Here is a 26598-nt window from a genome sequence, read left to right as displayed (position 1 = left end):
ATTCACTTTTTAAAAACATTATTTGCCCAGGTCTGCTAGTACATGAATACTGGCATAAAGAGCTTGGCAGGATTATGGCTAGTCCTTCAGCCCGAACAGAATAAAACTGGGATAATGAGGTGGCTTGTCCAAATTAAGAACATTCTGTACAAATGTAAGCATTTAATATATTAAATTAGAGCTGTGAGCTCAGGGCTGGTATATACAATGCTGCCAAGTCTCCAGTCAGCAGGTGCTTGTAACGTCTCTCCATTTATCATAACTTTGGTGGAAGCACCCTTCCTCTATTTAACAGGAAACCTACATTCCATTAGCTCCCTCCATAATACCTCCCACACAGACGTCTGAGACATTACCAATGGGCCTCCTTCATTCTCTCAACTGACATGGTAAAGAAATTTGGGGAAGTGTGGAATGCAGTTAGATTGTAGATGGACTCTTAAAACCAAACTTTTTGCTTCTGATGCTTCTCAAAGCTTTAGCTGACCCCTCCCCCCCCAACACACACACACACAGTTGAATTTATGTGAACAGTCATGAAATCTGAACTTGTGAATCTGGATTCATAATGACTTGATAAATCCCACTGTCCTCTTGAGAAATATCCTTTTTTGCCACTGAACTCAGAGTTCTATGCTTGCAACTAGAGCTAGATAAAAAGGAAAAGGGGGAGGAGGGGGACATTTCTTTGCATTTTCACTGTTGACATTTGAAAACAACATTTGTCATTGAATTTGGAAATTTTAAAAATTTTGAGCCCCTATGGAGCTGTTGAAAGAAAAGAAGTACTTGTGGCACCTTAGAGACTAACAGATTTATTTGAGCATAAGCTTTCGTGAGCTACAGCTCACTTCATCGGATACCTATGGAGCTGTTGGAAATTTCTGAAATTAGGTTTTTGACAAAATAACAACTTTTTTTGTTTTCTCCAATCAGCTCTATTTGCATCTAAACATAAATGCAGTGTTCATTTCCAAAACCACAAAAACCAGAAAATGCAAAAACAACTAAAGGTGAGCACACTAAGTTGTTAAGATTGTGAAAAGAGCAACAATATGATTTTCAATGGTTTCTCCAACAGTAAGAATTTTTTCACATGGCTTTGTTACTTACACATATCTGCACTGGAGATTTTGTGTGTAAATAGATTTAGCTGTTCGGGTATCTTTCAGACAACGTTTAAAGCTAGATTCAGCCCTAGTTCAAAGCTAGCTTCAAAGGGTATGTCTACACTAGAAAAGCTATACTGGCAAACACTCCTAGTGAAGATGAAGGTTGTATCAGAAAAAGAGTGCTTTTGTTGCTTTAAGAACGGGAGTATTGTGGAACCTTAGAGACAAACAAATTTATTAGGGCATAAGCTTTCATGGGCTATAGCCCACTTCATCGGATGCATAGAATGGAACATATAGTAAGATTGTGTATACACACGCACACACACACACACAGATAAGTTGGAAGTTACCATACAAACTGTGAGAGGCTAATTAGTTAAGATGAGCTATTATCAGGAGGAGAAAAAAAGCTTTTGTAGTGATAATCAAGATGGACCATTTAGACAGTTGACAAGAAGGTGTGAGGATACTTAACATAGGGAAATAGATTCAACATGTGTAATGACGCAGCCACTCCCATTCTCTATTCACACCTAAGTTAACAGTATCTAGTTTGCATATTAATTCAAGCTCAGCAGCCATCAACAGCCTCAGGAACAACTCTGACATCATAATCAAAAAGGCTGACAAAGGAGGCGCTGTCGTCATCATGAATAAGTTGGAATATGAACAAGAGGCTGCTTGGCAGCTCTCTAACTTCACATTCTACAGGCCATTATCCTCTGATCCCACTGAGGATTACCAAAAGAAACAACACCATCTGCTCAAGAAACTCCCTGAAAAAGCACAGGAGCAGATCTGTGCAGACACATGCCTAGAACCCCAACCAGGGGTATTCTATTTGCTACTCAAGATCCATAAACCTGGAAATCCTGGATGCCCCATCATCTCAGGCACTGGCACCCTGACAGCAGGATTGTCTGCCTATGTGGACTCTCTCCTCAGGCCCTATGCTACCAGTACTCCCAGCTATCTTCGAGACACCACTGACTTCCTGAGGAAACTACAATCCCTCGGTGATCTTCCTGAAAACACCCTCCTGACCACTATGGATGTTGAAGCCCTCTACACCAACATTCCACACAAAGATGGACTACAAGCTATCAGGAACACTATCCCCGATAATGTCATGGCAAACCTGGTGGCTGACCTTTGTGAATTTGTCCTCACCTACAACGATTTCACATTTGGGGACAATATATACCTTCAAGTCAGAGGCACTGCTATGGGTACCCGTATGGCCCCACAGTATGCTAACATTTTTATGGCTGACTTAGAACAACGCTTCCTCAGCTCTCATCTCCTAAAGCCCCTACTCTACTTGCGCTATATTGATGACATCTTCATCGTCTGGACCCATGGAAAAGAAGCCCTTGAGGAATTCCACCATGATTTCCACAATTTCCATCCCACCATCAACCTCAGCCTAGACCAATCATAGAATATCACGGTTGGAAGAGACCTCAGGAGGTCATCTAGTCCAACCCCCTGCTCAAAGCGGGACCAATCCCCAACTACATCATCCCAGCCAGGACTTTGTCAAGCCTGCTCTTAAACACTTCAAAGGAAGGAGATTCCACCACCTCCCTAGGTAAGGCATTCCAGTGCTTCACCACCCTTTTAGTGAAAAAGATTTTCCTAATATCCAACCTAAACCTCCCCCACTGCAACATGAGACCATTACTCCTTGTTCTGTGATCTGCTACCACTGAGAACAGTCTAGATCCATCCTCTTTGGAACCCCCTTTCAGGTAGTTGAAAGCAGCTATCAAACCCCCCCTCAGTCTTCTTTTCCACAGACTAAACAAACCCAGTTCCCTCAGCCTCTCCTCATAAGTCATGTGTTCCAGTCCCCTAATCATTTTTGCTGTCCTCCGCTGGTCGCTTTCCAATTTTCTCACATTCTTCTTGTAGTGTGGGGCCCATAACTGGACACTACTCCAGATGAGGCCTCACCAATGTCAAAAACAGGGGAATGATCACATCCCTCAATCTGCTGGCAATGCCCCTACTTATACATCCCAAAATGCCATTGGCCTTCTTGGCAACAAGGGCACACTGTTGACTCATGTCCAACTTCTCATCCGCTGTAACCCCTAGGTCCTTTTCTGCAGAACTGCTGCCTCGCCATTCGGTCCCCGGTCTGTAGCAGTGCATGGGATTCTTCCATCCTAAGTGCAGGACTCTGCACTTGTCCTTTTTGAACCTCATCAGATTTCTTTCGGTCCAATCCTCTAATTTATCTAGGTCCCTCTGTATCTTACCCCTACCCTCCAGCGTATCTACCTCTCCTCCCAGTGAATCCTTGCAGTGTCATCTGCAAACTTGCTGATTAGTCAGGCATGACTTGCCCTTGGTGAATCCATGCTGACTGTTCCTGAGCACTTTCCTCTCCTCTAAGTGCTTCAGAATTGATTCCTTGAGGACCTGCTCCATGATTTTTCCAGGGACTGAGGTGAGGCTGACTGGCGTGTAGTTCCCCGGATCCTCCTCCTTCCTTTTTTTTAAAGATGGGCACTACATTAGCCTTTCTCCAGTCATCCGGGACCTCCCCCGATCACCATGAGTTTTCAAAGATAACGGCCAATGGCTCTGCAATCACATCCGCCAACTCCTTTAGCACTCTCGGATGCAACACATCCGGCCCCATGGACTTGTGCTCGACAATCCACACAAGCGATCCATTTCTTGGACACTACTGTGCTAATAAGCGATTGTCACATAAAAACCACCCTATACCAGAAACCTACTGACCGCTACACTTTCCTGCATGCCTCCAGCTTCCATCCAGGACACACCACATGATCCATTGTCCACAGCCAAGCTCTAAGATACAACAGCATTTGCTCCAAACCCTCAGACAGAGACAAACACCTACAAGATCTCTATCAAGCATTCTTACAACTACAATACCCACCTGCTGAAGTGAAGAAACAGATTGACAGAGCCAGAAGAGTACCCAGAAGTCACCTACTACAGGACAGGCCCAACAAAGAAAATAACAGAATGCCACTAGCTGTCACTTTCAGCCCCCAACTAAAACCTCTCCAGCGCATCATCAAGGATCTACAACCTAGTCTGAAGGACGACCCATCACTCTCACAGATCTTGGGAGACAGGCCAGTCCTTGCTTACAGACAGCCCCCCAACCTGAAGCAAATACTCACCAGCAACCACACACCACACCACAGAACCACTAACCCAGGAACCTATCCTTGCAACAAAGCCCAGTGCCAACTCTGTCCACATATTTATTCAAGGGACACCATCATAGGACCAAATCATATCAGCCACTCCATCAGGGGCTCGTTCACCTGCACATCTACCAATGTGATATATGCCATCATCTGCCATGTACATTGGCCAAACCAGACAGTCTCTATGCAAAAGAATAAATGGACACAAATCTGATATCAGGAATCATAACATTCAAAAAATGGTAGGAGAACACTTCAACCTCTGTGGCCACCTCTGTGGCATCTGTAAAAGATTTAAGGGTGAAAATTTTGCAACAGAAAAGCTTCAAAAACAGACTCCAATGAGAAACTGCTGAGCTTGAATTAATATGCAAACTAGATACCATTAACTTGGGTTTGAAAAGAGACTGGGAGTGGCTGGGTCTTTACTGGGAGTGGCTGGGTCATTGAACATATTGAATCTATTTCCCTATGTTAAGTATCCTCACAACTTGTCAACTGTCTAAATGGGCCATCTTGATTGATTATCACTACAAAAGTGTTTTTCTTCTGCTGATAATAGCTCATCTTAATTAATTAGCCTTTTACAGTTTGTATGGCAACTTCCACCTTCTGTGTGTGTGTGTTTATATATATATATATATATATATATCTTTTTACTATATATTCCATTCCATGCATCCGATGAAGTGAGCTGTAGCTCACGAAAGCTTATGCTCTAGTAAATTTGTTAGTCTCTAAGGTGCCACAAGTACTCCTGTTCTTTTTGCGAATACAGACTAACATGGCTGCTACTCTGAAACCTTTATAGTTTATAGCGAGCACAATACCAGCAAAAGCACTTTTATGCCAATATAACTACATCAATATGGTGGCTTCTGGTAGTATCCAAGTGTCATAAGATATCAAGTCCCTAATTGATAGTGCTATATCGGCAAAAGTTTCTGTTGTAGACATGGCCTATGATCAATAATGAAGTATTTTCAAACAAATGAGGACTTCACTACCTTTATGTTTGGGAACAGCAAACAAGACAAAATTCTAGTTTTATAACCTCTCTTTTCATATTCTCTTTCATATCAACAACTCACTGCAGTTTTCCTACAATCTCCATGAAGCATCAGAATTTATCTAAGTTCAGTTTGTGGATCTGTTACAGATCTAGGCTCAATTCCAGCTCTGAACAGGCTTCCTGTGTGGCTTTTAGCAAGCCACTCAATTTTTTGTGTGCCTTAGTTTCCCAGCTGTAAAATTGGGATAGTAATACTTCTTCTCTGCGAAGCTTTGTGTCTCTCATCTGTTTAGACTGTAAGCTCCTTAGGAGAGGCATTGTCCAGTGCCAACCATAATGGAGCCTTGATCTCTCCTTGTGCTTCTATGCACTATTAAAAGAGACACTGATAGCAACCCCCATTATTAAGGCTGTTTACCACTTACCATTATAGCCGCCATGTTCAGTTGCTTAAGCATAAACAGTAGTCAGAACACAGTGCATTCCTGGCAAATTTTGCTGCCACATGGCATAGTCTATTCATGAGTGAATCCTATTCCATGAGCTGGTGATCTGGAAGGCTGTAGAAGTGATGCTTGGCACTGACTGACCTGCTCTGGATTTCTCAACTTACTTAATTTATAAGATGCCACAGGAGCCACAAGAGTCCTGAAGGATTGGAACGACTTTGTCCCATATAGATCAATCTGGAGTTAAGAGATAAGAATGAAAGTCCAAATAGTCCCATGCCTGATTCTCTGTTCGCACAGTGGATCTTATACCTTTCAACAATTGCTCCAGTTTAGTAAATTACAGAAAAACCTCAGCTGTGCAAACCAACGCTCACCACTTCTCATGCCATTGTGGATGCAAGTCTTACCTGATGGTGGGGCAGTCCACTCAGGTTAGAAAGCCCACAGCTGAAAATGAAGCAGCCAGAAAGGTAAAGCACAAAGGTCACACGTGGAGATACCATTGTTGACACAAGGGAGAAGAAGTCGAGTGTTCCAGTAACAAATGGGCAAAGCACTAGATTTTGTGAAACAGTGTGTTAGTACACTGCATTCGATACTATTCTCCCTCACTCTGTTTAACAGCAAGCACATACACCTATCTTGGTATAGTCACTAACCACCAGAACATTACAGTGCATTATCAGAACTCAATCTGTTTCCCATAGTTCATTTAATTCAGACATTTCTGACATCTAAATACTATGTGTTCTGCTAGATATCTCTAGAACATATCATAGCTTAAACCTTGGAAAGACTACAAGGCAGCATGTAAGTGAGCAAACATTTCAGTGTCACTATAAACTAATCACATTCCTTGCACTGGATATATCATTGACACATCCTAATAACACAGGCCAACACTTATTTTCTTCATTACCTTATCTGCTATGCCATGACTTTTGTTATACATGTCAATGTCACTAAGAGACTAATATGCAGTGCAAAACTCTAGCAAGTGTCTTAAAACTCAAAGTGGGGGAGGGAGGTTAAATATCTATTTTAATGAAACTTATGTTTAGTTAAGCAAATACAGTTGAGGTCACTGGAGTGGAGAATATGAAATCTACAATAAAATGACAGAATATATAATCAGCTAGTTCATGGAACTGGCAATGGGAAACCAAAACGAAAGCTCACGAGGCCATGGATATTAACAAACAGAGCAGTGTTGACAACTGATCATAGAGAACGCTGCGGAATTCCAGCCATATTTTTTTGAAAGGACTGTCACAAGTTTTAGCTAATGATACTTTATGAACTGGCGCTAAAAAATATATTAGTTTCCAAAAACTATTGTTCTTTTCAGAATGGAAAATGCAAAAGATATTTCCTCTCTCTTTCTTTAAACACTATTAAAAGGATAAAAAACAAAAAAGGTTGTCCACGCCACTTTCCCTCTACCTTCTTCAAGCAATGTCTCAGCAGTGGTGCTGGAACAATTTTTATAGGGGGGGTGCTGAAGGTAGAAACCATATATTTGGGTGGAGAGTAAAAGTATATGTATTAATGAGGCATATTGGGGCAGTGACGAAAGAGGTCAGAGTGAAAGTTGCATGAACAACATAATTGAGCATTTCCTAGTTTTCAGTTTGCTCAACTCAATTTAAGTTGGAAGTAGGCAATTCTCAACAGTTGATGAGAAGGAGTGGAAGTCACTTTTGTTAATGAGGCCAGTGTAAACAAGGTGGCCCATTTCAAACAGTTGACATAAAGGTGTGAGTATTTAGCAAGGGGAATTGAATTGAACTGAATGGCTCCTTAGCACTGACCCCCCACTTGGTAAGGCAACTCCCATCTTTTCATATGCTGTGTATTTATACCTCCTTACTGTATGTTCCACTCCATGCATCTGATGAAGTGGGTTTTAGCCCATGAAAGCTTATGCCCAAATACATTTGTTAGTCTCTGAAGTGCCACAAGGACTCCTCGTTGTTTTTGCTAATACAGACTAACATGGCTACCACTCTAAAGTTATGAGGAAACTCCCCAGGCATCCCTTGGTCTTTTATTAGGGGATGTGGTCTGGTTTGGATAAAACAAAAAGCCAATTCAGAGCTTTCCCCAAAATTTAAATTGAACTCAATCTGCACTGGTTTTGGTGTTTTAAAATAAAATTTATTTTTCTCTTTCTAAAATTTCAGTCCTATTTTCTCATGTCTCTGCATTTGCTTGGTTCCATCTAGCAGAACCAAAAGAAAGTGAGAAAGGGTGTCTTGTAATATTTCTAACCTGACTAGGAAGAAATAGCAGAAATTTCACAGAAAGGCTTTTCTTCCGCTACCCATTTTGCAGGCTCAATAGATTCAGATGAAATTCAAATAAAGTGGAGACTTTTGTATAAACATCTGTAAATTGAATAATTCTTTCTAGGATCTTATACTGATGCTCCTTCCCATAGGATCTGAGCACCTTCCAGGATGCTATTGTTTCTAATCTCACCCACTTTGTCTCTCTAATATCTCTTATCTATTATTTAAATTCAGAAAGTATGTTCAGCACTATATAGACCACACAGGAAAACACTGCCCGTACCCCAAGAAGTTTACAAATTTAAATAGTTTAAGGTGTTTTTTTTTAACCAAACCACTATCATTCACCCTTCTCCCTGAGCTGACTCTGGGTATGCAGAGAGGCATGGTACTACAGAGGTTACAGCCAGCGTATGCACATTACAAGTTCAGGAAATCAATAAAACCCTTTTCTTTTGCCTATGTCCTCTCTATGGTCCTGTCTGCTGGATTACTTTACACAATGGCTGGTTCAGTTATTTGTTATTTTAACTGAAAAAGAAAGAAAAGGGAAAGAAAAATTGTTGATGTAAAGGATCACTGTTGCGAGCTACTGACTATTCAGTGCTGGTGTTATAGGTCCTATAAGCACACATTAATCCAAGTCATGCATCTTGGCTGAAAATACTAGGAAAGGTCAACTTAAAATTCACGGGCTTTTTTTTTTTTTTTTGGCTGCAAATAAACATATGTAATTTCACATGCCATAGGCCAAAGTTTGGCCTGTCTGGCCCCACTGACTGCAATGTCAACTGTGTTATGAAGGATACGTGGATCAGCAGAGAATCAGGACCTTTAGTCGTACCAAAACTCAATAGTGATAGGGTGGGTACTGTGGAAAGTATATGCCTATGTGTTGGGGGAGTGCAGGTTTGTTATCTTATTATGAACTCATGGAAGTTATGGCTTATTTATACACTGAGTTTGCATATTTTCCTTCATTAGCACTTTTGTTTAATTAGGGAAGTCATTCCTTTTCTATGGCCTTGCCTTACTAAGTAAGGCCAGGAGGTGATTCCATTCCATACACATATTTTTTAGTTTCCAAAAATTCTTTAAAATGCACAATGTTGGCATTGCCAAGGACAGAGCAAATATTACCTAGACATACAGGTCTGACTGACTGATAACTCACCCAATTATAATTTTCAGAGGCTCATGCCAAGGTGGTACTGTTCTGTTTGTGGCAATCACCTAGTTTATCTTTATTCCAAACTCTCTCTACTCTCACTTTTTCTTCCATATATAAACCAGTGTTGTGTTACTGTCATCCACGCCTTTATCACTTCAGGATCAAACTAGGGAAACATAACCTAAATGGAGCTACTATAAGGTGGATGCCTAACTGGTTGGAAAACCGTTCCCAGAGAGTAGTTGTCAGTGGTTCATGGTCAAGCTGGAGGGCATATCCAGTGGGGTCCCACAGGGATCGATCGTGGGTCCAGTTCTGTTCAATATCTTCATCAACGATTTAGATAACAGCATAGAGAGTTTTTGGCTAATACCAAACTGGGAGAGGTTGCAAGTGCTTTGGAAGATAGGATTAAAATTCAAAATGATTGTACAAACAGGAGAAATGATCTGAAATAAATAGGATGAAACTCAATACGGACAAACGCAACATACTCCACTTAGGAAGGATCAATTTGCACACATACAAAATGGGAAATAACTGCCCAGGAAGGAGAACCGTGGAAAGGGATGAGAGTGATATAGTGGATCACAAGCTAAATATGAATCTGCCAAAAAGCAAATATCTTTCTGGAATGCATTAGCAGAAGCGTTGTAAGCAAAACATTAGAAGTCATTCTTCAGCTCTACTCTGTGATAAGGCCTCATTTGGAGAATTGTGTCCAGATCTGGGAGCCACATTTCAGGAAAGAAGTGGACAAACTGAAGAAAGTCCAGAGGAGAGCAACAAAAATGATTAAAGGTCTAGAAAACATGACCTATGAGGAAAGGAAAAAATTGGGTTTGTTTAGTCTGGAGAAGAGAAGACTGAGAGGGGACATGATAACAGTTTTCAAGTGTGTAAAAGGTTGTTACAAAGAGGAGGAAGAAAAATTGTTTTTCTTAACCTCTGAGCATAGAACAAGAAGCAAGGGGCTCAAATTGCAGCAAGGGCAGTTTAGGTTGGACACTGGAAAAAACTTCCTAGCTGTGAGGGTAGTTAAACACTAGAATAAATTGCTTATGGAAGCTGTAGAATCTCTGTCATAGGAGGTTTTTAACAACAGTTTAAACAAACTCCTGTCAGGAATGGTCTAATTATTATGGAGTCCTGCCTTGAGTGCAGGGGACTGGACTTGATGATCTCTCAAGGTCCGTTCTTGTCCTACACTTCTACGATTCCCTTGCAATGTATTCTACACAGGACTATCCCTTAACATTATTAGTCATATTCTGCACCAGTTCAAGCTTACTATCTTATTGGTGAGTGGAGCAGCTTGTCAGGATGAAAATACAATGATGCTGTACAATCCACATTGCCTGCTATTGGCTTCTGGGAGCAATTTATGGTCTTGATCATTGCAGATTTAAAGCAACGAGTGGCCTGTGACCTGCCTCCTTGAGAGACCACTTCTTTCCCGATGCAACTGTCATAACCATATAGCTAAGGGTAGCCTAGAATTCCTTCCTTACCTGTAAGGGGTTAAGAAGCTCAAATAACCTGGTTGGCACCTGACCAAAAGGACCAATGGGGAAAGAAGATACTTTAAAATCTTGGGGGGAGGGAGGGAGGCTTTGTTTTGTGTGTTCTCTTGGGAAGCAGAGAAGCATCAGGTCAGAAAACTCCTTTTCCTATAAATCATCCTAAAAGTCTCTCATATTACAAAAATTGTACGTAAAAGCCAGGCAAGGCATGTTAGATTATCTTTTGTTCTGCTTGTGAATTTTTCCTTTGCTGGAGGGAGGCTTATTCCTGTTTCTTATAACTCTGAAACTAAGCCTAGAGGAAGTTCTTCTGTGTTTTTGAATCTTTTGTTACCCTGTAAAGTTATTTTCCATCCTGATTTTACAAAGGTCTTTTTTTTTTAAAATAAAATCCTTCTTTTAAGAACCTGACTGATTTCTCTATTGTCCTAAGACCCAGGGGTTTGGGTCTGTGATCACTTTGTAACCAATTGGTTAGGATATTATTCTCAAGCCTCCCCAGGAAAGGGGGTGTAAGGGCTTGAGGGGATATTTTTGGGGAATAGGAACTCCAAGTGGTCCTTTCCCTGTTTCTTTGTTAAATCATTTGGTGGTGGCAGCATATCCTCCAAGGGCAAAGAATTTGTGCCTGGGGGAAGTTTTAACCTAAGCTGGTAGAATAAAGCTTAGGGGGTCTTTCACGTGGGTCCCCACATCTGTACCCTAGAGTTTAGAGTGGGGAGGGAACCCTGACAGCAACACTGCCATGGCTGCATCTAGCAGAAGACTTAAATTGGACCTGGTTGGTTTATATGAGCTATGACTGCACTTTGACTTTGGGATTCATTCTCTCAACTCTGTTCCAAAGCAGCCTGAATCAGCTGACCTTCAGGGCAATCAGCAAGGCTCATTTGTTTTTCCAGCCCTGTGGGGAGGGGTGGAACATCGAGATAATGAGACAAGATCTCAGGCAGAATGAGATATTGGTCTGTTTAGTTAGTTAGATTGTAAGTGACTTTGTTAAAGAGTTAGGGTGATTATCCTGGCTTTTGTTTTGTACAGTGTTGCAGGTAGTTTTAATTGACAGAATGTCTTAAGCTATGGATTGGCATATCTTTTTGTTTTTAGAACTTAAAATGAACAAATATTAGTTTTAATATTAAAGGGTTAGATCCCAACCCAAGGTTAAGTCACCTATGAGCACCCGAGGGGCACAAAGGGACTGAAAGCTGCCCTCAAAGGGTTAATTGGGGATTCCCTAATCACAGGGAAATCAGCTGGCAGAACAGTCTCCACAGGACCCTTCCAGCCAGCATAATAGCAGCTCTGTGGCTGCTCTAACTTATGACAGCAGCTAGCCAAAGAATCAAGGGGCTGTTTGCAACCACCTTTCCCTCCCACCTCCCACTCAAGCTGCACTGAGCATGAGATAAATACCACTTAGGATCTACCTTTAAGATAATGCTATATACTTAGGTGGAAATGTGCAACCTGGAGTTCCATTTTAATGCAGTACAGAAGACTTTTTTCATTCAAATGAACAGCTCCATAGGGCACATAAAATAACTCAAATCTCTTTAACCTGAAATGCCCCTGAGTTAACACAATTACCATAAATCTGTTATCTTTAAATGCAATCAATAAACACTGTAGACCTGAGGAGTACACCAATACCCTCTAGCAAATTCTGCAGCTGGTTTCTTTCTTGCTCTGTGCAAGAAAGATGTTTGCCTAAAGTCACAGATGCTAGTGTTTAAAACTGCAGCATATTGTACTTTACATTTCAGTTACATTACACAAGTATACTTATATTTATTTCCCTTAACTTTTAAGTGATGCATTGCCATTAAGAAGTTGTCTCAATGGATTTTATTACGATGTAGACAGCTTGAATCTGTCAATGAAACGTGTGGGGAGGAGGGGTGTGAAACGAAAGGTCCTCCCCAGTACTTCGGCATAACGAAACACACTGAGAAGGACATTGACTTGGTGCTTTGTTGTGTCTAAATATATGAGACCATATAGCACATTTCATTCCATGCTATAAATGTCAAGGGTTTTATCTTTTTTTTTTAATCTTCACTGGAGCAGAATCTTGCTTGTGTAACAGCAACAGCTTCTATGGAATTCTAGGATACAGCTGGATACTCGGACGTACTGCACCACTCAGGTAATAGGTGCTCTGAGAGCTTTGTTTCTCTATAAGCTACTAACCTTACACATAAAAGCTACAGAAAATACAACTACTAAATGCAATCTGTCCCAGATGAAGTCCGCCTCTGACAGAGTCCATGGCTTCATATGATTATACACAGCACCAGGTAGCATCATTCCTATTAAATGGAAAAAATTTAGGAGAACTACAGAAGACTGCATTGCTATTTTCACCCAAGGACGGCAGTACTTTACAAACATCAATTAAGCCTCAGCACTCCTGAAAATTAATTACAGAAGGCATTATACCCATTTGCAGAAATTATACGAAGAGACTAATTCAGACTTGTTAAACTCTGACTTCACTGGAGTTGTGTAAGGGACTTTCCTGAACTCAAACTCTAAATCAGTGATGGAATTAGAAAGATCTCAGGAGTTTGATTCCCAGCTATACAACAATCATGTCTTTGCTGCAGTGGCCCAGAGAGGAAGGAATTCACACCCTCAAAATCCCGTTGGCCCCCCAATCTCCTTACTTTAAAAAAAAAAAATCTATAGCATTCCCCTCCCTGCCATGCACATCCCCACCCCAAGGGGTTACTGTTATCACTGAAACGCCCTCTGTTCTTTTTTTTAATTCTGCTGTTTTATTATGAAATCGCTGTAAGAACCCAGAACCACATTAGCAGGGGCACTTTAAGAATTTCAGTACGGTGATACCTTTTCCCCCATAAACATACACCACCAAGTATTCTGATACTACGGTGGCAGGGCAGACTTCAAGGACAGAGAGGACTAATTATGATCACCTAGTCCAGTGGTGTCCAAATTTTTCAACCAGAGGGTTGATCATCATTCAGAAAGGTCAAATGGCCATAAGCCAATATTTTAATTGTTTTCTGAGTCAAGGCAACATTAGTCAGCATGCTCTCCTAGGCCTCCCAAAGCCTCACCACAACGCTGATATTAGAGCGGTCAGTGCCAGGTTGGACATACTTGATCTTATCTGATCTGCATAAACACAAGCCATAGAACTTCATCCAGTAATTCCTGCTGTAGTCCAACAATTTGCAGATGAACTAGAACAAATCTTTTGGAAAGCCATCCAATCTTGCTTTAAATACTCCAAGCAACTGAGAATTTGCCACATGCCTAGCTAAGCTGTTGCAATGGTTAACTACCCTCACTGTTAAAAACTGGCATTTTATTTCCTGTTTAAATTTGCCTAACATCAATGACAATTATCACTCCCATTGCAGTGCACTGAGGCCATGGAACAGAAGACAATGTTTTTAGGTCTTTGGGTACACCAAAATTTTATGGTTCAGTCTCATCTTTAGTTAAGAATGAACAAAATTTGCTAATAACAATGTTGTATATTTAACTTTTGAGGACTCTGTTAATGACTAGACTCCCATTCTTACCACATCTCTCACACACACATGGCTTATTGTCCAAACTCATCCCCTCTTCTTGGGGTTTGGACTTTATTTACAATTTAAGTAATCAAGTGCTGTATTTACAAATATAAACCTTAATTTTGCAGTTCACTCCCAAGCTGTTCTTAGGGTTTCTCTTTGCAGTACCTCTTCAGATGGTAGCTTTAGAGGAAATAGCTTTTATACTCCTGAGTTAGAATTCAAATGGCCCACTTTAGTTGCTATTGTGAGTCTCTGAACCCTATAACAGGGGCCTAAAGCCTGACAGCCACCTGACTCCCTGGTACCTTAGCTGTCTCTGGTGACTACAATTGTATCCAAAATCACCCTATCTAATCCATGCATACAGCCAATGTCAGAAAAGAAATTTCAGCAGTTAAAAAAACATGTAAACCAAATAGCCAACCAACATCAAATTTTCCAGAACCAGAAATACAGTCCCTGTCTTCCTTAAATGATCTCCCAATTCCTCTGCCATCTGAAAACTTTTCAAAAATCCCTGAACAAACAACAACACACACAACTCACCCCACCCTCCCTAAAAAAGCAAACAGATTCCCATTCTTTTAATTCCAATCCCCTGTCCATTGACCAAAAGTAGCACTCAAAACCATAATGCCTTACCAACTTCTGTTACATAGGATTTTCCTTCTGAAGGCAGAGGGATATACTGGTTAGAGAAGAAGCTGCTTCCATATCCCAGAATGAAACCTTGGAGTTTGGTGTCTGGACTTAGCCGAAGGTATTTCATGCAAATGGTATCATCAGTTGTGTTAATCTGGACTTTCAGGTTTTGTCTTTTAACTGGGGAAGAAAGAAAAAGAAGAGGTGAGGAGTTATCTTCTCATTCACTAAGAGAATATCAGAATACAAAGGAGATCAACACCCTAGTGATAGACAACAAATGTTTAAAGGAGCAGTCTCCTTGAAATCTAGCTCATTTCAAAAAGCGAACTAAACGTCATTTCAGGGACTGCACTTGCCTTTGAGCCCTCTGCCAACTTTTGTGAGTTTTACACTCACATTTTTCTTTTAAATGCTCTCTCTCCTTCATGCAAGTCTTTCAAACAGCAACAAACAACAATGGGATTTTGTCTTCACAGCACCTGGGCATGTGCCTCCCAGCCTGGGTAGATAGACATGTGCTAACGCTTCTTGAACTAGCTATATGAAAAATAGCAGTATGGCTGTGGTGACATTGGCTAGCTGTCAGAGTATAAGCCCACCAGACTCCCAGCGTCCGTATTTGGGTGGTTATCCTGTGCTGCCACCCATGCCGCAATGACCACACTGCTATTTTTGGCACGCTAGTTCAACCAGACCTAGCGCAATTCTGTCTACCCAGGCTGAAAGGCATGCTCCCGTCTTCAGCGTAGAAACTAAAACTCATTACATGCTAACTGCTGTGAAATGCATGAAGTAAACTAAAAAAAAAACCCTTTATTTTCAATAATTCTAGGTATCACCTGTAACAACCATAGCTGAAAAATTTCCAACGGAAGTACATAAGTGTGGTTTTTAAGTTCACTGTATTTCTTTAACAATGCATGGGAATATGATACAACCGTGTGGGGAAAATAATAACTACACCCCGTTGAAATTACAGTAAGCTGTTGTTGTTGGGGTTTTTTGTTTGTTTGTGGTTTTATGTTAATGTAAACAAAATGTAATTTTCTAGTCAGGCCTACACATCAGAACTAACGTGCTTATATTGGCCAAAATACCAGGAGATTTTTTTAAAACTTTTATTTTTATTCTTTCCTGGGAAACAGAACAGAAAATGAGAAACATCTTGAATATCCATACAATATAACAATTTATAGCAGCACAGAACATCATGTTATTGTCATAATATTATGACCTTCATAACAGAACGATCAATTTTACAGACAATCAGTATGTTTCTGTCATGGTGTGAGATAGCGGGGGTAGTGTTTCAATTCTCAGTACATACCATTTCAGCTCACACTTCATTGTTATGCTTGTTATATTTCCATTAATTCCAATCCCCATGTTCAGAAATGGGTTAGGCCCCTCTCCCAAAATTATGAGACTGGCTTAAAAATACATGTTGGATTTTTATTTACCTTTTCTGAGCCCCTGGGCTGTACTCAAGGCACATTTTCAATGATTATCTGCAATCATGGGGGATAAAAAACTTACTTAAAAAAAACAAAAGCAGAGATTCTCATGAAATCACTTCCTTCCAGGGGCTAGAGAGTCAAGGAAAAAAAACCCCAAACACAAATATTGCCAGACTTGCACTAATAGTGTAAGAGTTTGCAACACTGTATGTCTCCTTCCACTAAAAGGACAACCATGTGCTTTCAGCTGACATATTTTAGATTCTGGAAAAAGCACAGACACAAACAAAACCTCCTTGAGAAGGCACAGTGTGTATTTTCTCTGAACAGGTGTCAGCTTCTCTGAAAACAAAATGATCACAGTCTCTGAAATCAGGCAGATTTCTTAGAAATTTAAAAGGTGCAGTACACAGAAAATGAAGGCACCGCCCAAAGGCCTTTCGGGTCAATAAGCCATCTAAGGTAGACGGTTTGCCCCCCTTCCAGTACTGAGGCAAAACCTGTCATAGTTTTGTCCAGTATCAGACAAGGAATGCCATTTTGAAGAGCACACCAGCCTACCCCTGCCAGCATTATCACACACACTGTATCCAAAGTCATGCTTGTGGAAGAATGCACTCTTCAATATGGCTTCCCCCATGCAGTGTGACCCTGCACACACCATGTCATGCTGGCAAGGGGAGGCCCATGCCATCCCTGGAAGTCCTGGAATGTCCAGTATTCTGGGGATGTGGCAGTGGAAGAGTGACATTCCAGACCAGAATCTCCAAGACTGATTATCTTAAGGAAAGGAGATCACCGTATCAACAATCAAGCCTCTCCATTTTCCAGTCTCTCCTGCACCCCAAAGCTCCATTAAAGGAAGTGTGAGGCTGCAGTAGAACATCCCAGTCTGGATCTTTGCCTGAATTTCCACCTCCTACTCTGCAAAAGTCAAGAAGACTGCAAGAGCTGATCATCTTAAGTATCATACTTTTCACATACACGCCCTTTTTTTTTTCTTTTCCAGTCTTATCTTTAGTAGCTTGGAGATGTCCAGGCCTTTTCTAGGTATTTATTTAAGTTGTGAAACTGTGGCTGTGTATTTGCATGTATGTTTGAGCACCAAAAGACCCCATGTGCAAGATGCTAGAAAGAGACGGTCCCCAGGCTTAAACAACTGTAATTATTGTTTCATAAAAGAAATTTAATAAAGTGTGTTCTGTGTCTTGAGACTCAGATTGTCACCTGTAATTTTTGGTAAATAAGAATTCTTAAAATTATTCTTATGAAGAGTATTCTATTAAAGTCTGTGTGATAACATCTCTGTTGGGGGTTTGGTGAGGGGTAAAGGATTAACCTTCAGACCAGAATTGAAGTCTAAGAGGGAACCTTTATCATTGGCTCTGATGTTATGGTTCAGACATTAGATAATAACCTGATTTCAGTATTAAGCTTCTTAAGCAGACACAAATGATAAATTCACTTGATTTTGGTGAAATTTTGTGGTTGAGATTTATACCCAAATGGACAACTTCTTAGACTCGTCTTTAGAATTTATATAAGGATTGATTATATTTTGGTATTCATTTGATAATTGAAGTCCAAGGCAATATTGAGATTAATTTGCTTGATTTGATTCTGATTTGACAGAATATTTTATTCTTAGTAATTCCTTAGCCCTGATGATAAACTAAATTAAATCAAGAAAATATAAAAGAGTTTTAGTCAAATTTATGAAAGAGAAACTCTACGGAGTTGAGGGCCAGGGGTGGATACCAACTGGTAAACCTAGAAGCCTGACCAGTTTCTCTTAATAAATCCATGGTTTTCTTATTGGGATGGCTGGAGATTGGAGCATCACAAACGTTCTGAGATAAAAGATACTGGCATAGCAGGGCCCTCTAGAAGGAATGGACAAGAATAATTCTGCTTTTGCTTTAGATTTAGTGCTTTGCTACATATCATGATCTACTGCATTAAATTGATAACGTCATTACTATTGGAACAGAGGTTTTCTAGGGTCAACCCCTGGACTGAGTAATTAGCTCCATCCACACTAAATCGGTCTCACACCGTTAGAACTATTTGTCATTCAAGTACAAACATAGTCAGAGCCAACTTTCCCATTCTTCGTAATATCACCCTATGTGGCTAGCACTCATATAAACATTCATGTAGCCAATTAAACAGTGCTGAACGAATAGCGTAAGTCACAGAAGCCTGCCTGCTGTTACCACATGACAGGTATGTGTTTTACTCTCCTAGAAAATTCCCCTATCATGTAACAATTACAATGAAATCAATCCCTTGATCTCACTGTGGCAGGAACAAAGCCTTAAAATAGACTAGCACAATCAATTGGGCTTTCTTCAGTTTTAAATCGGAGCCAAAATATACTGTACTCAATTACTGCAATCTTTCTGCTTCCAGTACCACACACCATCAAGTGAGAAGAGTAAAATGAACAATGCACAGATTAAGTTGATAATATTGTGCTAAGTATTTATTTATTGATTGATTAATAACAAAGTACCTCAATTTCATCTTACAGTCTTTTTTTCTATCCAAATCTGATTTTTTTCTGGTATTTAATTTGTATTAACCACTAGATAACCAATATGTGATCCTGCTGAATAGAGCAAAAAGATCACAGCACTCAAACACCTTGGTTTTTTTTTTCTGTTTAAAATGTACAGAAATGAGTACATTTGAATAGTGCTACATACAACTGAATACTTCAAACTCAGAGAATAATGATCCCAAACCAGCTAGGAGTATTCATTTGCACCAGCCTTCCTTTGCCTGGTGCCTAGCAGAGAAACCTACCTAATTAACCAGGAAATATTTGTACCATCACTTGTAGGGACTGAAATCCAGTTTCAGAAGTGATGTCTATTTCATGTCTCTACATGAATGGTAGGAATTCTGTCAGAGGCTAAGGGAATTTCAGTTTACGTGGTAAAGGGGCTTGAAAAGGATATCAACTGAAGTTTACATGTGTGGGACCCTGAAGTATTCTGAATATGAACCGAGGCTGAAAGCTGGGCAAGTGGAAGTTTACTGAGTTTCATGCTCCATAACTAACTGATTTTTCTGATTCACCTCCCTATTTATCAGCAACTACTTCCAAAGCAAGAATGCAGAATTACTGTGAGATTATTTTATCACATGCACTTATTCCACCTGTAGCATTTCCACTGCATCTAGATTCAGGAAAACCTATTAACATTTCACCAGATGTTAGTTATGAGAAGAATAACGATCAAAGAGTCAGCTTATTGTTATACTCCCATTTCACCTCTGCCACAACAAAAGGTCAGCTTTTCTTCATGAACACTGAATAATTTGTCTCAACATGGCTTAACTTCCACTTAATGCCATCATCATCATCATCATCTTCACTTTTCTTCATACACATTATAAAAAATAAACCACAAGTGAAGCTAGTTCACATAATGAAATATTAAACATTATATTTAATAACATTCTTGTAAATAGTACACTGGCATTTTTCATAGTGAATTTGAGTATACATTATATAAGCCAGAGAGAACAAACTACAGTGTTTTCAGCCCACACAAGAATACCAATAGACTGGGAATCAGTGAACTAAGCAGAGATACTGAATAATTACCACACAGAAACTGCTTCCAATAGAGGGAGAGAGGCAGAGTGAGTGACGGACAGCCACAGAAGAATCACCTAAGATAAATGTTGCCCAGCTGGCAGTGTTGGAGTGGTTCTCCAAGTGTCGCCTGCTGCTTTCCAGTAAGACCTAGCAGGGAGCCCTTGACCTGGCTGCATGTGTGGGACCAGCATAGTATGCTGAGGAACAAAATGGCCATGCCAATTGCTGAGTAAAAGTCAGCATTTTTGCATTCCGCACCCTCTCCAGCTACTGGCAAATTTAGTCTAGAATCCCAGTGAAACCTTGGGTTTTGGTGGAGTACTCTTGCCTTTTCCTCACTTGCATTAGCTTTTGGCATGTATTAGTAAAAATCTGACCCTCCGTCCACAGACACAAATGCTATGTCTTTTACATTGAGGTAATCACTAAAGGGAAGGTTCTCAGACCCATAGCTACCTGTGAAATATAATCCTTCTGTCCTCGCTTGCCAAAAAAATTCAAATATTCACTGCAGTGGAAGATCATCAGTGGCTAAAAACAACATGACATACAGTGGAAAGAATATCTTAACTATAATCATAAATCATAAAAGAAAATTTCTCCACATGTGATATTTTAAAACATTTTGGGGAGAGAATTCCCCATCCACAAGGTTAGGACCTTTGAAAGGACAGTCCAATAAAAACAACTGTATGTTAAAGGAACAGCTTAGTGGAAAGAGTGTACAGCCCAAAAGAGTCCGAGGATGCCACCTGGAAGCACCATTTGTTTGGCTAGTTGACAGAAATAAGCAGTCAGGAACAGGCAGCAGGAGCCAAGAGCAAGCAAGGAATATAACTCTTCAAATGCTTATCTGTAAATGTTTCTAAATGGTGCACACATCTTTAAACTTTGAAAATTACTATTACAATCAAACATGTAATGTGCACTTGGACACACAGATGCCACAAACTTTGGGGTGACTGTAGCAAGTTCTAGGAGGGCAGGGGACTATCTGACACATGGGATTCCTCCCTCTTGTTAATCCATGGAGTAGGTAGTTCCTTGAAGGCAGAGAGGATCCTGAAGCACACTCCTTGTTCCCTCTCTACCCCTGCCTTCTCCCATTCTTAAAGCTCTCTCTACTAGTTGATAATTCAGCTGTTAGAAAAAGGGTATGTCTACACTACGGAATAAGGTCGAATTTATAGAAGTCGGTTTTTTAGAAATCGGTTTTATATATTAGAGTGTGTGTGTCCCCACAGAAAATGCTCTAAGTGCATTAAGTGCATTAACTCGGTGGAGCGCTTCCACAGTACCGAGGCTAGAGTCGACTTCCGGAGCGTTGCACTGTGGGTAGCTATCCCACAGTTCCCGCAGTCTCCGCTGCCCATTGGAATTCTGGGTTGAGATCCCAATGCCTGATGGGGCTAAAACATTGTCGCGGGTGGTTCTGGATACATATCGTCAGGCCCCCGTTCCCTCCCTCCCTCCCTCCGTGAAAGCAAGGGCAGACAATCGTTTCACGCCTTTTTTCCTGAGTTACCTGTGCAGACACCATACCACGGCAAACATGGAGCCCGCTCAGGTAACCGTCACCCTATGTCTCCTGGGTGCTGGCAGACGCGGTACGGCATTGCTACACAGTAGCAGCAACCCCTTGCCTTGTGGCAGCAGACGGTACAGTACGACTGGTAGCCGTCATCGTCATGTCCGAGGTGCTCCTGGCCACGTCGGCTGGGAGCGCCTGAGCAGACATGGGCGCAGGGACTAAATTTGGAGTGACTTGACCAGGTCATTCTCTTTAGTCCTGCAGTCAGTCCTATTAAACCGTCTTATGGTGAGCAGGCAGGCGATACGGACTGCTAGCAGTCGTACTGTACCATCTTCTGCCGAGCAGCCATGAGATGTGGATGGCATGCAGTCCTTCTGCACCGTCTGCTGCCAGCCAAAAATGTAAAAGATAGATGGAGTGGGTCAAAACAAGAAATAGACCAGATTTGTTTTGTACTCATTTGCCTCATCCCCTGTCTAGGGGACTCATTCCTCTAGGTCACACTGCAGTCACTCACAGAGAAGGTGCAGCGAGGTAAATCTAGCCATGTATCAATCAGAGGCCAGGCTAACCTCCTTGTTCCAATAAGAACGATAACTTAGGTGCACCATTTCTTATTGGAACCCTCCGTGAAGTCCTGCCTGAAATACTCCTTGATGTAAAGACACCCACTTTGTTGATTTTAGCTCCCTGAAGCCAACCCTGTAAGCCGTGTCGTCAGTCGCCCCTCCCTCTGTCAGAGCAACGGCAGACAATCGTTCCGCGCCTTTTTTCTGTGCGGACGCCATACCAAGGCAAGCATGGAGGCCGCTCAGCTCACTTTGGCAATTAGGAGCACATTAAACACCACACGCATTATCCAGCAGTATATGCAGCACCAGAACCTGGCAAAGTGATACCGGGCGAGGAGGCGACGTCAGCGCGGTCACGTGAGTGATCAGGACATGGACACAGATTTCTCTGAAAGCATGGGCCCTGCCAATGCATGCATCATGGTGCTAATGGGGCAGGTTCATGCTGTGGAACGCCGATTCTGGGCTCGGGAAACAAGCACAGACTGGTGGGACCGCATAGTGTTGCAGGTCTGGGACGATTCCCAGTGGCTGCGAAACTTTCGCATGCGTAAGGGCACTTTCATGGAACTTTGTGACTTGCTTTCCCCTGCCCTGAGGCGCATGAATACCAAGATGAGAGCAGCCCTCACAGTTGAGAAGCGAGTGGCGATAGCCCTGTGGAAGCTTGCAACGCCAGACAGCTACCGGTCAGTTGGGAATCAATTTGGAGTGGGCAAATCTACTGTGGGGGCTGCTGTGATGCAAGTAGCCCATGCAATCAAAGATCTGCTGATATCAAGGGTAGTGACCCTGGGAAATGTGCAGGTCATAGTGGATGGCTTTGCTGCAATGGGATTCCCTAACTGTGGTGGGGCTATAGACGGAACCCATATCCCTCTCTTGGCACCAGAGCACCAAGCCGCCGAGTACATAAACCGCAAGGGGTACTTTTCGATAGTGCTGCAAGCTCTGGTGGATCACAAGGGACGTTTCACCAACATCAACGTGGGATGGCCGGGAAAGGTGCATGACGCTCGCATCTTCAGGAACTCTGGTCTGTTTCAAAAGCTGCAGGAAGGGACTTTATTCCCAGACCAGAAAATAACTGTTGGGGATGTTGAAATGCCTATATGTATCCTTGGGGACCCAGCCTACCCCTTAATGCCATGGCTCATGAAGCCGTACACAGGCAGCCTGGACAGTAGTCAGGAGCTGTTCAACTACAGGCTGAGCAAGTGCAGAATGGTGGTAGAATGTGCATTTGGACGTTTAAAGGCACGCTGGCGCAGTTTACTGACTCGCTTAGACCTCAGCGAAACCAATATTCCCACTGTTATTACTGCTTGCTGTGTGCTCCACAATATCTGTGAGAGTAAGGGGGAGACGTTTATGGCGGGGTGGGAGGTTGAGGCAAATCGCCTGGCTGCTGGTTACGCGCAGCCAGACACCAGGGCGGTTAGAAGAGCACAGGAGGGCGCGGTACGCATCAGAGAAGCTTTGAAAACCAGTTTCATGACTGGCCAGGCTACGGTGTGAAAGTTCTCTTTGTTTCTCCTTGATGAAACCCCCCGCCCCTTGGTTCACTCTACTTCCCTGTAAGCTAACCACCCGCCCCTCCTCCCTTCAATCACCGCTTGCAGAGGCAATAAAGTCATTGTTGCTTCACATTCATGCATTCTTTATTCATTCATCACACAAATAGGGGGATGACTACCAAGGTAGCCCAGGAGGGGTGGTGGAGGAGGGAAGGAAAATGCCACACAGCACTTTAAAAGTTTACAACTTTAAAATTTATTGAATGACAGCCTTCTTTTTTTTGGGCAATCCTCTGTGGTGGAGTGGCTGGTTGGCCGGAGGCCCCCCCACCGCGTTCTTGGGCGTCTGGGTGTGGAGACTATGGAACTTGGGGAGGAGGGCGGTTGGTTACAGAGGGGCAGCAGTGGCAGTCTGTGCTCCAGCTGCCTTTGCTGCAGCTCAACCATACACTGGAGCATACTGGTTTGGTCCTGCAGCAGCTTCAGCATTGAATCCTGCCTCCTCTCATCACGCTGCCACCACATTTGAGCTTCAGCCCTGTCTTCAGCCCGCCACTTACTCTCTTCAGCCCGCCACTTACTCTCTTCAGCCCGCCACCTCTCCTCCTGGTCATTTTGTGCTTTCCTGCACTCTGACATTATTTGCCTCCACGCATTCGTCTGTGCTCTGTCAGTGTGGGAGGACAGCATGAGCTCGGAGAACATTTCATCGCGAGTGCGTTTTTTTTTCTTTCTAAGCTTCACTAGCCTCTGGGAAGGAGAAGATCCTGTGATCATTGAAACACATGCAGCTGGTGGAAAAAAAAAAGGGACAGCGGTATTTAAAAAGACACATTTTATAAAACAGTGGCTACACTCTTTCAGGGGAAACCTTGCTGTTAACATTACATACATAGCACATGTGCTTTCGTTACAAGGTCGCATTTTGCCTCCTCCCACCGCGTGACTACCCCCTCAACCTTCCCCCCTCCCTGTGGCTAACAGCGGGGAACATTTCTGTTTAGCCACAGGCAAACAGCCCAGCAGGAATGGGCTCCTCTGAGTGTCCCCTGAAGAAAAGCACTCTATTTCAACCAGGTGACCATGAATTATATCTCACTCTCCTGAGGATAACACAGAGAGATAAAGAACGGATGTTGTTTGAATGCCAGCAAACATACACTGCAATGCTTTGTTCTACAATGATTCCCGAGTACGTGTTACTGGCCTGGAGTGGTAAAGTGTCCTACCATGAAGGACGCAATAAGGCTGCCCTCCCCAGAAACCTTTTGCAAAGGCTTTAGGACTACATCTAGGATAACCGCAAATGCCAGGGCAAAGTAATCCTTTCACATGCTTGCTTTTAAACCATGTATAGTATTTTAAAAGGTATACTCACCAGAGGTCCCTTCTCCGCCTGCTGGGTCCAGGAGGCAGCCTTGGGTGGGTTCAGGGGGTACTGGCTCCAGGTCTAGGGTGAGAAACAGTTCCTGGCTGTCGGGAAAACCGGTTTCTCCACTTGCTTGCTGTGAGCTATCTACAACCTCCTCATCATCATCTTCTTCGTCCCCAAAACCTGCTTCCGTATTGCCTCCATCTCCATTGAAGGAGTCAAACAACACGGCTGGGGTAGTGGTGGCTGAACCCCCTAAAATGGCATGCAGCTCATCATAGAAGCGGCATGTTTGGGGCTCTGACCCAGAGCGGCTGTTCGCCTCTCTGGTTTTCTGGTAGGCTTGCCTCAGCTCCTTCAGTTTCACGCGGCACTGCTTCGGGTCCCTGTTATGGCCTCTAACCTTCATGCCCTGGGAGATTTTCACAAAGGTTTTGGCATTTCGAAAACTGGAACGGAGTTCTGATAGCACGGATTCCTCTCCCCAAACAGCGATCAGATCCCGTACCTCCCGTTCGGTCCATGCTGGAGCTCTTTTGCAATTCTGGGACTCCATCATGGTCACCTGTGCTGATGAGCTCTGCATGGTCACCTGCAGCTTGCCACGCTGGCCAAACAGGAAATGAGATTCAAAAGTTCGCGGTTCTTTTCCTGTCTACCTGGACAGCACTCTCAACTCAGATGCACTGGCCAATACTTGGATAGCTCCCGGAGGCCAATACCATCAAATTGTGTCCACAGTACCCCAAATTCGAGCCGGCAACGTCGATTTAAGCGCTAATCCACTTGTCAGGGGTGGAGTAAGGAAATCGATTTTAAGAGCCCTTTAAGTCGAAATAAAGGGCTTCATTGTGTGGACGGGTGCAGGTTTACATCGATTTAACGCTGCTAAATTCGACCTAAAGTCCTAGTGTAGACCAGGGCTAAGAGAGGCCCAATTTTCCATTTCAATGTCCCTGATGAGTGTTTTACCAGGTTCTTTGTTTTAATCTGAAAGCCTAGTAGAAGAGAACCACAGAAAGGTAATATAAAATTACAAGGTATAATTAACAACTACTCTGGCAGCTTTTGTATTATTCTAGCACTAGTTCATATCTGTAACGAGATAAGGAGCAAATATAGAACTGAGCCATTTGACTAGTTTCAGAAATGGAGCACTTTCTTTAAAAGGCACTGATTCCCTGGTTGGGCGTAATGTAATTTCTATGTTAAAAGCAAACTGGAGGCCTCTTTAAGAGCCTGCTTCCTAAAGAAGGAACCGGCATAGCAGCGCCTTTTGAGTGAGTTAGCAACTTAAATTAACTCTATATGTACCTCGTTATGGCATGGATTTATCAACCAAAAATGGGAGCTAGCATATTAGAGAAGAGGGGAAAAAATGTTATTCAAGGTCATTTTAAAAAGTATTTTCTTCCTGTCTGGATTTCATACTCACAACAGCAGTATACTACCTTAAATGGGAAGGTACTTTTATTAGACCTGTTGTTGATTCCTTGCACCTTTTATGATCAGATATTAAAAAGCTTGATAAATATTAACTAATAAGCAATTCAACACTCCCATGAGTAAGAGCTAT

The 26598-nt window shown here is 42.2% G+C and overlaps 2 protein-coding genes across 34 annotated transcripts in view; both read right to left on the bottom strand.

The window, feature by feature from the left end:
- ABI3BP (ABI family member 3 binding protein) overlaps positions 1–26598 on the bottom strand; it is a 315232-nt gene that overhangs the window by 234903 nt on the left and 53731 nt on the right. For all 33 annotated transcript variants that reach the window (XM_073307173.1, XM_073307105.1, XM_073307211.1 and 30 more), the window contains exon 2: positions 14958–15137. In XM_073307173.1, coding sequence (XP_073163274.1) covers positions 14958–15137 — 180 coding nt within the window. The remainder of the gene's footprint in view (positions 1–14957; positions 15138–26598) is intronic.
- LOC140907237 (uncharacterized) lies at positions 19716–25581 on the bottom strand. Its single transcript, XM_073332711.1, has 3 exons — positions 25029–25581; positions 24095–24441; positions 19716–19805 (listed from the first exon to the last, which is right to left on the bottom strand). Exons 1-3 carry the CDS (start codon positions 25579–25581, stop codon positions 19716–19718), a joined length of 990 nt encoding a protein of 329 aa, XP_073188812.1.

Source organism: Lepidochelys kempii, chromosome 1, assembly GCF_965140265.1.
Source record: "Lepidochelys kempii isolate rLepKem1 chromosome 1, rLepKem1.hap2, whole genome shotgun sequence".
Lineage (NCBI taxonomy): Eukaryota > Metazoa > Chordata > Testudines > Cheloniidae > Lepidochelys > Lepidochelys kempii.
The sequence above is the reverse complement of the archived record's forward strand: the minus strand, read 5'-3'. Positions and strand labels throughout refer to the sequence as shown.